The following is a 13,157-nucleotide window of genomic DNA, read 5'->3' on the forward strand; positions in this document are numbered from 1 at the left end:
CAGAATATATCCTCTGTTCCCTACCAAGGCTTTAGAGGCGAGTCTAAAGAAATGTCCCTAGGTACACCACAGGGAGTTCTCAGTCCCATGTTATTTAATGTTCTGATTAAGGCTCTCCTGAATGCTCTACCTGCCTCACCTAAACATATAACTATAAGCTATGCTGATGTCATCAACAGGGCTCAAGCAATTTGTAATTAACTAGGCTTCACCATATCTTTATCTAAAATAAAGCTACTGACATGCAAACAACATCCTCCATCTATCTGTCTGCAGGGTGAAAACATCAGCTATATTAAATCTTACAGATACCTTGGTGCAGACATTTTTTTTTTTTCAACAAGTCGGCCGTCTCCCACTGAGGCAGGGTGACCCAAAAAGAAAGAAAATCCCCAAAAAGAAAATACTTTCATCATCATTCAACACTTTCACCTCATTCACACATAATCACTGTTTTTGCAGAGGTGCTCAGAACACAACAGTTTAGAAACATATATGTATAAAGATACACAACATATACCTCCAAACTGCTAATATCCCGAACCCCTCCTTTGGAGTGCAGGCAACATTGTACGTACTTCCCATTTCCAGGACTCAAGTCCGGCTATATAAAAATAACCAGTTTCCCTGAATCCCTTCACTAAATATTACCCTGCTCACACTCCAACAGATCGTCAGGTCCCAAATACCATTCATCTCTCCATTCACTCCTATCGAACACGCTCATGCACGCCTGCTGGAAGCCCAAGCCCCTCACCCATAAAACCTCCCTTACCCCTTCCTTCCAACCTTTTCGAGGACGACCCCTACCCCGCCTTCCTTCTCCTACAGATTTAAATGCTCTTCATGTCATTCTACTTTGATCCATTCTCTCTAAATGACCAAACCACCTCAACAACCCCTCTTCAGCCCTCTGACTAATACTTTTATTAGCTCCACACCTTCTCCTAATTTCCACACTCCGAATTTTCTGCATAATATTTACACCACACATTGTCCTTAGACAGGACATCTCCAATGCCTCCAACCGCCTCCTCGCTGCTGCATTCACAACCCAAGCTTCACACCCCATATAAGAGTGTTGGTACTACTATACTTTCATACATTCCCTTCTTTGCCTCCATAGATAACGTTTTTCGACTCCACATATACCTGGAAATAAATGGTATAAAATACCGATACAATGGAAATATAAACACATATGCGGTATAATGTGATCCTTTATTGACTACGTTTCGCCCACACAGTGGGCTTTTTCAAGTCACAAACAGATCTACCTGGGGTGGAATGGACGCGAGTATTTATAGTCAGGTTCAGAATGCTGAGGTTCAGGTTCAGAATGCAGCACTCTCCACCTGACCTCAGCATTCTGAACCTGACTATAAATACTCGCGTCCCTTCCACCCCAGGCAGATCTGTTTGTGACTTGAAAAAGCCCACTGTGTGGGCAAAACGTAGTCAATAAAGGATCACATTATACTGCATATGTGTTTATATTTCTACATATACCTCAATGCACCACTCACCTTTTTTCCCTCATCAATTCTATGATTAACCTCATCCTTCATAAATCCATCCGCCGACACGTCAACTCCCAAATATCTGAAAACATTCACTTCTTCCATACTCCTCCCCAATTTGATATCCAATTTTTCTTTATCTAAATCATTTGATACCCTCATCACCTTACTCTTTTCAATGTTCACTTTCAATTTTCTACCTTTACACACACTCCCAAACTCATCCACTAACCTTTGCAATTTTTCTTTAGAATCTCCCATGAGCACAGTATCATCAGCAAAAAGTATCTGTGTCAATTCCCATTTTGTATTTGATTCCCCATAATTTAATTCCACCCCTCTCTCGAACACCCTAGCATTTACTTCTTTTATAACCCCATCTATAAATATATTAAACAACCATGGTGACATTACACATCCCTGTCTAAGACCTGCTTTTACCGGGAAGTTGTCTCCCTCTCTTCTACACACCCTAACCTGAGCCTCACTATCCTCATAAAAACTCTTTACAGCATTTAGTAACTTACCACCTATTCCATATACTTGCAACATCTGCCACATTGCTCCCCTATCCACTCTATCATATGCCTTTTCTAAATCCATAAATGCAATAAAAACTTCCCTACCTTTATCTAAATACTGTTCACATATATGCCTCAATGTAAACACTTGATCTACACATCCCCTACCCACTCTGAAACCTCCTTGCTCATCCGCAATCCTACATTCTGTCTTACCTCTAATTCTTTCAATAATAACCCTACCGTACACTTTTCCTGGTATACTCAGACATACTTTTCAATAAATCCACCATACTACAAATTAGTAGTAGTTTGTTGGACTAAATTATTGGTATATAAAAAAAACTGTTGAATAGACTTCAGGATGTGCATATTTATAAAGGGGCCACAGATATATCAGATCAGTTTTTATTCATAGCTACAGTGAGAGTAAAAGGTATATGGGATACAGGGAAAATGGAAGCAGCAAGTAAGAGAAAGGTCAAGGTTTATAAACTAAAGGAGGAGGCAGTTAGGGTAAGATATAAACACCTATTGGAGGATAGATGGGCTAGGGAGAGCTTAGGCAATGAGGTAGAAGATGTATGGGGTAGGTTTAAGAATGTAGTGCTAGAGTGTTCAGCAGAAGTTTGTGGTTACAGGAGGGAATGATGATGCAAAAAGAGTAGTAGGGGGAAAAAGTTAGCATATGAGAGGTTTCTACAAAGCAGAAGTGATGCAAGGAGGGAAAAGTATAAGGAGAGAAAAAGAGAGGTTAAGAGAGTGTTGAAGCAGTATATACTGCAGTATATATTGTGTGAAGCATCTTATAGCCAGGGTGACACAGTGTGAAGCATGTTATAGCCAGGGTGACACAGTGTGAAGCATGTTATAGCCAGGGTGACGCTGTGTGAAGCATGTTATAGCCAGGGTGACACTGTGTGAAGCATGTTATAGCCAGGGTGACACTGTGTGAAGCATGTTATAGCCAGGGTGACACTGTGTGAAGCATGTTATAGCCAGGGTGACGCTGTGTGAAGCATGTTATAGCCAGGGTGATGCTGTGTGAAGCATGTTATAGCCAGGTGACACAGTGTGAAGCATGTTATAGCCAGGGTGACACAGTGTGAAGCATGTTATAGCCAGGGTGACAAAGTGTGAAGCATGTTATAGCCAGGTGACAAAGTGTGAAGCATATTATAGCCAGGGTGACACAGTGTGAAGCATGTTATAGCCAGGGTGACACTGTGTGAAGCATGTTATAGCCAGGGTGACACAGTGTGAAGCATGTTATAGCCAGGGTGACACTGTGTGAAGCATGTTATAGCCAGGGTGACACAGTGTGAAGCATGTTATAGCCAGGGTGACACTGTATGAAGCATGTTATAGCCAGATTGATACGGTGTGAAGCATGTTATAGCCAGGGTGATACTGTGTGAAGCATGTTATAGCAGGGTCACACTGTGTGAGGCATGTTATAGCCAAGGTCACACTGTGTGAAGCATCTTATAGCCAGGTGACACAGTGTGAAGCATGTTATAGCCAGGGTGACACTGTGTGAACTATGTTATAGCCAGGGTCACACTGTGTGAAGCATGTTATAGCCAGGGTCACACTGTATGAAGCAGGTTATAGCCAGGGTCACACTGTGTGAAGCATCTTATAGCCAGGTGACACAGTGTGAAGCATGTTATAGCCAGGGTGACACTGTGTGAAGCATGTTATAGCCAGGGTGACGCTGTGTGAAGCATGTTATAGCCAGGGTGACACTGTGTGAAGCATGTTATAGCCAGGGTGACACTGTGTGAAGCATGTTATAGCCAGGGTGACACTGTGTGAAGCATGTTATAGCCAGGGTGACACTGTGTGAAGCATGTTATAGCCAGGGTGACACTGTGAAGCATGTTATAGCCAGAGTGACACTGTGTGAAGCATGTTATAGCCAGGGTGACACTGTGTGAAGCATGTTATAGCCAGGGTGACACTGTGTGAAGCATGTTATAGCCAGGGTGACACTGTGTGAAGCATGTTATAGCCAGGGTGACACTGTGTGAAACATGTTATAGCCAGGGTCACTCTATTAAGTCTGTCTCCAGAAAAATAAACCAGTCAATAATTTAAAAGAATAAAACCTTAGAATTGCTAGAATTTATATCAAATTGGGACTAAAAGTAATTAGGGGGGTTTCAGCCTCCAAGCCCCCCCTCAGCACTGCTAATCACCTCAGTAGGAGTACTATTATTCACCTCAACAAGTGTACTGTGCTAATACTCGCCTTTATGAGTGCGCTGAGTAATGAGTACTATTACTCACCTCAATGAGTGTTCTGGTTACTATCACAGCCGGGCTCTGCTTTATGACATTTCGTTTTATGGCATTCCGCTAATACGGACATTTCAAATTATGACCAAAACTCGCTATACGGCTCCCCCACCTGACTCAGACTACCTCACAGGCACCTACCTGCATACACTATTCCTAGCTCCAACCAACCCAACAGAGGTCTCGCTCATCATCAACACCCTTAAAAACAAGGCAGGAGACATAAACAATTTACCTACTTTTGTGTACAAAAAAAGCTTCACAAGTACTGTCACCAATTATTGCAACACTTTTTAACAAATCCAATGAATCCTCCACCTTCCCAGCAGTTCTCAAAATAGCGAGAGTTACCCCGATCCACAAAGGAGGTGATCAAGCCAACTTGAATAACTATAGACCAATTTCTAACTTACCACTACTCTCTAAAATCTTTGAAAAATTAATTCATAGACGGATCTATTCCTACCTCATCTCAAACAACATACTTAACCCCTGTCAGTTTGAATTCAGGAATAATAAAAGCACAAATGACGCAATTATACACATATTAGAACTAATATACACCACTCTCGAGAAGAAAGAAGTTCCACTGGGAATTTTCATTGACTTATGTAAAGCTTTTGATACAGTCGACCATGAACTGCTGCACACTAAATTAACACACTATGGTATAAGAGGCCACTCCCTCAGCTACCTAAAGTCATACCTTAGTAACAGAAGCCAATAAGTGTATGTAAATGGTGCAAACTCTTCCACACAATCAATCACATTAGGAGTCCCACAGGGAAATGTCCTTGGACCACTCCTCTTTCTCATCTACATCAATGACTTACCGAATGCATCACAGCTACTCAAACCCATATTATTTGCAGATGACACTGCATACGTCATCTCACACCCAAACCCAGTCATACTTGCCAACACTGTCAATGCTGAATTGCAGAAAATATCTACCTGGATGATGACGAATAAATTTACCCTAAATACTGACAAAACCTACTTCATTCAGTTTGGAACCAGAGCTGCAAATGTTCCACTGAACATAACACCCATCACAAGACTCACAGAGGGAAAATTCCTAGGAATCCACCTAGACAGTAGCCTCAAATTCCAGACACATATACAACAAATTTCCAAGAAAATCTCTAAGACAGTAGGCATACTATCAAAGATTCGGTACTATGTTCCACAATCAGCTCTCCTTGCACTGTATTATTCATTCATCTACCCTTATCTCACCTATGGAATTTGTGCATGGGGATCAACAACATCAAATCACCTAAGGCCTCTAATAACCCAGCAAAAGGCTGCAATCAGAATGATAACAAATTCCCACTCGAGACAGCATACTCCACCTCTATTCAAAAGTCTAAATTTGCTCACCATAAAGAACATCCATGCTTATTCATGTGCCTATTACATACATAGAACAATACACGCAGCAGCGAGGAGACGGTTGGAGGCAGTGGAGATGTCCTGTCTAAGGGCAATGTGTGGTGTAAATACGTATTATGCAGAAAATTCGGAGTGTGGAAATTACGAGAAGGTGTGGAGTTAATAAAAGCATTAGTCAGAGGGCAGAAGAGGGGTTGTTGAGGTGGTTTGGTCATTTAGAGAGAATGGATCAAAGTAGAATGACATGGAAAGCATATAAATCTATAGGGGAAGGAAGGAGGGGTAGGGGTCGTCCTCGAAAGGGTTGGAAAGAGGGGGTAAAGGAGGTTTTGTGGGCGAGGGGCTTGGACTTCCAGCAAGCGTGCATGAGCCTGTTAGATAGGAGTGAATGGAGACGAATGATATTTGGGACCTGACGATCTGTTGGAGTGTGAGCAGGGTAATATTTAGTGAAGGGATTTAGGGAAACAGGTTATTTTCATATAGTCGGACTTGAGTCCTGGAAATGGGAAGTACAATGCCTGCACTTTAAAGGAGGGGTTTGGGATATTGGCAGTTTGGAGGGATATGTTGTGTATCTTTATACGTATATGCTTCTAAACTGTTGTATTCTGAGCACCTCTGCAAAAACAGTGATAATGTGTGAGTGTGGTGAAAGTGTTGAATGATGATGAAAGTATTTTCTTTTTGGGGATTTTCTTTCTTTTTTGGGTCACCCTGCCTCGGTGGGAGACGGCCGACTTGTTGAAAAAAAAAAAAAAAAAAAAAAAAAAAAAAAAAAAATCCTCCACTCAAACTTCTCACCAACCTTAACAGGACACACAACCATAACACAAGACAGAACTCTTTTCGATGTACCCCATGTCCACATCACACTGTGTAAAAACTCTATGCACATAAAGGGCCCCAAAATCTGGAATTCATTTCCAGAACATACTAAAGTAACCAGGTCTGAATATCAATTGAAGACTCTTCTAAAAAACCACTTACTCGCCCAGGACTAAATAATCAACACTCAATATTTAACATTACCAATAAATCTCCCAATTACTTAAATCTTAAAACTTGAAGACAACATACAGTTGTCTTGTTTGTTATACACTGTAATGCGACAAATTTGTACAACTATAATGCCTCAATATCGAAATGTTCAAATTTCATTGTTTCAAATACTCAATTGTACTTCACATAATAAATTGTTTATGGTAATTTTTACCACTGAAACTTTCATTGCTCATTAATTTTAAGTTAATTTTAAGCCTGCCCATAATGCTCTGCATACAAGGGGCTTTTGGCATGTACACCCAACTACTATAATTCCTTGTACAACTATGTATCATGTCCAAATAAACTATATGAATATGAATATGAATTATCACTCACCTCAATGAGTGTGCTGAGTGCTTCACCCTTCACATCATTCATCTTAGCAGAGAGGATGAGACAAGCACCAGCCACAAGCTTACGGTTCTGCTTATTGACGATAATCTTGAGTATCAACCTCTCAAAGTAAACATAAGCCTGAGCAACAGTGAGCAGGTCTATATCACACTCCTGGCGAGCAATCTTCAGCATCTCTCGCTTCAAACTGCAACAACAAACACACTCTGACAGCCAACAAAATGAGAAACGCTTTGTGAGTTCACAAAATGAGAAACACAGTTAATGAGCTCACAAAATGAGAAGCAGTTTATGAGCTCACAAAATGAGATGACAAAATAAACACAATTTGTGAGCTCACAAAATAAGAACAACACTGGTAATACAGGAGGAAGAATACTACCTACATGTACAATACAACCATCATAAATATTATGCAGACCAATATACCAAGTAGATACATCATCCTTCTGTACACATACTTCAACTGTCCAGCACACCTATATGTAGTTCAGTATTTGCAGTACAGTGGATCCAACCTTTTCGTCATTCTCCGTTATCGCCAATTACCGTTTTCACCGAGTTTTTTTGTCAAAATATTGCTTCTGTTTTCGTCAATTGCCTCTGTTTTTGTTGATGGTATGGAATCTGTCCAGTGCTCAGCGCACACACAAAGCTGCCTCCCACACGCATTCTGAGGCAGTGCCGCGTTGTTTCTCGGTGAGTGAACATATCCTGCGAGGTCATATGAAACATTTTGTAATAATCCATTGTTTTTGGCCCTTGTTTATTGTGTGTGACTGCTAAATAAACCACCATGGGCCCAAAGAAAGCTCCTAGTTCCAGTTCTTTGGTAAAGAAAGTGAGGAACACGATAGAATTAAAGAAAGAAATCATAGCAAAGTAGTACGTACAAAAGTGGAGGAGGAAGAGAGAGGGGAGAATGTGCCTTCTTCAGTGATTCTACAATATGTACGATACTAAAACAGCACGAGTCGATAAAGGTTAAAGTGCCAGCCAGTGATAAAATGTAGCATTAACAGTGTAGCAAGTAAGTTAAGCGATTAATCGATAGAAAAAGGACAGCACAAACCTAACTCTTCCAATGTTATTGGAGTTAAATAGGGCTACTGACAACACCGCTGCCTCTGCTGCCGCCTTCACCACCATATAGAGCTCCCCCATGATTATAATAATAATAATTATCTCCCCCTAGTACTATGATTGCTTTGACATAATTGGCAGCAAGATATTCTGGACACTGTTCATGAGCAATTTTATAAACTTGATTTAACTTCAAATTGTTTTACTCTGTCTTCAACATTCAGCATATCCAGGTGTTGTAATTCATCCTGGCCTTATCTGACATTTTTTTGTAGGGTTATCCTAGGTAATTTACACTATATAAGATAGTTGTACTTGTGTGTACCTGTGACTTAATAAACTTAATTGAACTGTATATATCATTGCTTAGTTAATCTTAAGTTAATTTTAAGCTTGCCCATAATGCTCTGCATACAAGGGGCTTTTGGCATGTGCACCCAGTCACTATATTTCTTTGTACAACTATGTATCATGTCCAAATAAAAAATAAATAAATAAATAAATAAATAAATTATACATAGTGTAAATTACCTAGGATAACCCAAAAAATCCAGGCAAAGATAGACAGACAGACATATAGACAGACACAGATAGACACAGACAGACACATAGACAGACACATAGATAGACAGACAGACAGACAGATATACAAATGCATCACTATTTCTGACGTATTTATAAGCGTAAATTATAGCGGCTTCAAATCAAGCGGGAGACAGCTGGTAGGCCCACATGTGAGAGAATGGGTCTGTGTGGTCAGTGTGCACCACATAAAAAAAATCCTGCAGCATGCAGGATGATTCTGATTACTTTCATGATGAAAACGACCTTGAAATTGAGCTCAAAGTAGCGGAAATGTTCAATTTTTCCCAATGTTCAGGAGTAAGCAAATCACACCACATGTCCAATATACGTCAACTGGGGAGTCTAATATTCTTTCACTAGTGCATTAACATTATTTATACCATTTTTACAATAATGCAGTAGTCTGCATAACAGTAAATTTTGTATTTTTTTGTATGAATAGAAAATCAAAATAGAAAGCAATAGTAATATAAGAGGGGCCTAGAGACATGACTAATGAACAGAGGATATGTTATTTTAGTGCCAAGAATGTCTACATTGTTTATTCTGGACCCTATTTTGAAAATGGCATCTTTTTTAATTTGCGTGAAATTGGCCAAATTGCCAATTTCTGAGCACTTTATTGGGTAGTTCAAATCGGTAAATGGGTGTTTTTTTGTACTCAACAGATAGAAAAAATGGAGTTCTAAAGAAACAGCTATGAGTTTAGTCAACTGGAACAACGTAATTGGCCAAAAACAGGGCTCAAAGTCGGCGAAATCGCCGATGCATATATGTCTCCGAGACCGCTAACTTCGCGGGAGCGTAATTCCGTGAGTTTTCGACCAAATTTCGTACTTTTGGTGTCATTACAATCGGGAAAAGATTCTCTATCATTTCATAAGAAAAAATAATTTTTTTTTTTTCCAAAAATTTATCGACATAGAATGACAGTTTCAGAAAGGGGCCAGTGACAGTCAAAGGGTTAAATGGTGTCACCTGGGGCGGCCCACCCCCCCCTTACGACACCTCTGGATGCCTTTCATAACAACATGCTTCAAGGTATATGTAAAGGTATCTAAAACATTGCTGGGACCTATAAATGCTTTGTATATATTTCTAGACAATAGTAAATGACCCAAGCAGGTGCAAATGTTCACCTGTCGATGTGATTGTGACTATTTGAGCACTATTTCAGTACCTAATATTAGTGTCAGAACAAAGACTGGCTATGAAACACTTCTGCAAGCGGCAGGAGTCGATGTTGCTGTCGGGTGAGCATCTAGAGCCAACTTCATGGTCTTATATCTTGGTAAGTATGTACTGACCCTAATTTTTTTTTAATCCTATAACATGTAGAAAAATGTGCTCTTCATTTTAAAAGAAAAAAAAAAAAAACTTTTTTTTTTTTTTTTCAAAATATTCGGAGCGCCACACGAGTGAACGTAGATCTACATTTGGACAGTTTAAGGGTTAAAGACCCTCCTTTCTCTTTACCCTTCCTGCTCCTTTCTGTTTTTCCACTATACCTATTACTGTCCTTGTTATTGTTAAGATATATGATATCAAAGCCTAAATTCATATTTCAACACTCATTATTTTCCATTTTTAAACCTATACTAAACCAATATCAAAGCTTATTGCTGTCTAAAGCCATACCAAACACATAATAAAGATTCCCATATGTTGCATAAGTGTCTCAATCTTCATAATTCTATTCACTCATGCGCAAGTCCCACTCAAATCAAATCGTGTATGTGGGGAAGTATCCTGGCTGGTGTGTGGGGAAGTACCCTGGCTGGTGTACATAAGAAAGCAGGAACACTGCAGCAGACCTGTTCGCCCATACTAGGCAGGTCCTTCACAAACCATCCCACTAACAGAATTGTATTTGCCCAACCCAATTTTCAATGCTTCCCAAGCAATAAGCTTTGATAATTCTATTCACTCATGCGCAAGTCCCACTCAAATCAAATTGTGTGTGGGGGAAAGTACCCTGTCTGGTGTGTGTGGAAGTACCCTGGCTGGTGTGTGGGGAAGTGCCCGAGCTGGTGTGTGTTGGGAAGTACCCTGGCTGGTGTGTTCTTTCTTGAATTCTATTGTGTTTATCGCCTTCTTTACCAAAGGGCTGGCACTAGGAGTTTTCTTTTGGCCCATGGTGGCTTATTTAACAGTTGCAAGTACTAAAACGAATGGAATACAGTGGTCTCTCGTTTTTCGTAATTAATCCGTTCCTGGAGCCGTTACTATAAACGAAATTTACAATTTGCGAATCAATTTTCCCCATAAGAAATAATGTAAATACAATTAATCCGTTCCTGACACCCAGAAGTATTAAAACAAAAAAATTTTTTACATGAAATATACATGTAGTACATAAACAATACAATGGGAAATGATGAATGAAACATTAACAGCGTAACACTTACCTTTATTGGAGATTCTTCTTAGTGTATAGGAGACTGGAGGAGGAGAGAGATTGGATTGTTTACAGTTTGGAAGGGGAATCCCCTTCCAGTAACACCTCAGGTACCAATTGCTTCTCTGGGGTTGCTTCTCTTCTCTGTTTCTTAATGCCACTAGGACCACCCTGAGAGTCACTGTGGAGAGAGCTCTGTTTCTGGCGTCTCTTTAACACTTCCCTAAAATGGCCCAAGACTTTGTCACTGTACATATTTCTCACGTTCTTTACCACAGGCTTGGCACTAGGAGCTTTCTTTGGAGCCATGGCAGCTTATTTAATACTTGCAAGCACTAAAATGAGTGGAATATTATGAAATATTTCGTAGGAGCACTTGAGGGGACCTTCACTCACTGGTAAACAATGCCAGACTGGCTGGGTAGGGAGGCCGCCCCGGCTCACACCGTGCATACGCGTCCCGGACGAACTACTATTCGCAAGTCAACCTATGAAAAGCGAGTCCATGTTTATACGAAAATACCCCTATGATTGGCGAAATTTACAATTGCCGAGAACTACGAAAAGCGAGGGACCACTGTATTACAAAATGCATTGTATGAACTTGCTGATAAACAATGACATATTGACTGTAAATGGTGTGTTGGGCCGCTCGGAAGCATTCGGGATGAATGACTATTACCAAGCTAAATAACGATCATCGAGCCAATATCTTGATGAAAAAATGTTACTATTTCCGAATATTACGAAATCCGATGACTGTGAAATCCAGGAGTCCACTGTATTTAATACATACCTACATACACATCACTGGGTTCATCTCATACACTTGTACAACAGTACAAAACAGTTCCATACACAACTTTATAGCTCTTACCTGCATAGTTTACTAAGTTCCATACACAACTTTATTGCTCTTACCTGCATAGTTTACTAAGTTCCATACACAACTTTATTGCTCTTACCTGCATAGTTTACTAAGTTCCATACACAACTTTATTGCTCTTACCTGCATAGTTTACTAAGTTCCATACACAACTTTATTGCTCTTACCTGCATAGTTTACTAAGTTCCATACACAACTTTATTGCTCTTACCTGCATAGTTTACTAAGTTCCATACACAACTTTATTGCTCTTACCTGCGTAGTTTGCTGAGGGTCAGCTGAATGTGAGGAAATTTACTACGGAACTTATCATTCAGTTCCTTCTTCAACTCTGAAGGTTTAGTGTAGTCCATAACAGAGGTCTGAAACAAAGAACAATTTTAACACTTCTGACCCCCATACTGGTGCCTTTATTGTGTGCCTAACATTGTCTTATTACATGTAAACTATATTATCCTTCTACAGTATTAAAATAAACTGAATTTGAATTAACAGAGTATGGTCCAAATACAACCCCGAAGGAGGGTACAAAATGTCAAGTCAATTAATGAAAAAATTTACAATAACTTAAAAATATATGACAGGCTCTGGAATTTTTGTGTTAGGACACCACTTAGTGTGTTACATAAAGTGGTAGTCCCATATCAGGTGTTGCATAAAGTGGTAGTCTCACACCAAGTGTTAACATAAAGTGGTAGTCTCACACTAAGTGTTAACATAAAGTGGTAGTCTCACACTAAGTGTTAACATAAAGTGGTAGTCTCACACTAAGTGTTAACATAAAGTGGTAGTCTCACACCAAGTGTTAACATAAAGTGGTAGTCTCACACTAAGTGTTAACATAAAGTGGTAGTCTCACACCAAGTGTTAACATAAAGTGGTAGTCTCACACTGTTAACATAAAGTGGTAGTCTCACACCAAGTGTTAAAATAAAGTGGTAGTCTCACACTGTTAACATAAAGTGGTAGTCTCACACCAAGTGTTAACATAAAGTGGTAGTCTCACAGTGTTAACATAAAGTGGTAGTCTCACACCAAGTGTTAACATAAAGTGGTAGTCTCACACC

At 39.8% G+C, this 13,157-nt stretch overlaps 1 protein-coding gene across 2 annotated transcripts in view; it reads right to left on the reverse strand.

The window, feature by feature from the left end:
* The window catches only part of LOC128686047 (CDK5 and ABL1 enzyme substrate 2), a 145,521-nt gene that overhangs the window by 20,252 nt on the left and 112,112 nt on the right, over nucleotides 1–13,157 (reverse strand). For both annotated transcript variants that reach the window (XM_070083450.1, XM_070083449.1), the window contains 2 exons: nucleotides 12,346–12,452; nucleotides 7,121–7,325 (listed from right to left, as the gene is read on the reverse strand). In XM_070083450.1, the coding sequence (XP_069939551.1) occupies nucleotides 7,121–7,325; nucleotides 12,346–12,452 (312 nt within the window). The remainder of the gene's footprint in view (nucleotides 1–7,120; nucleotides 7,326–12,345; nucleotides 12,453–13,157) is intronic.

This window comes from Cherax quadricarinatus, chromosome 9 (genome assembly GCF_038502225.1).
Source record: "Cherax quadricarinatus isolate ZL_2023a chromosome 9, ASM3850222v1, whole genome shotgun sequence".
Taxonomy (NCBI): domain Eukaryota; kingdom Metazoa; phylum Arthropoda; class Malacostraca; order Decapoda; family Parastacidae; genus Cherax; species Cherax quadricarinatus.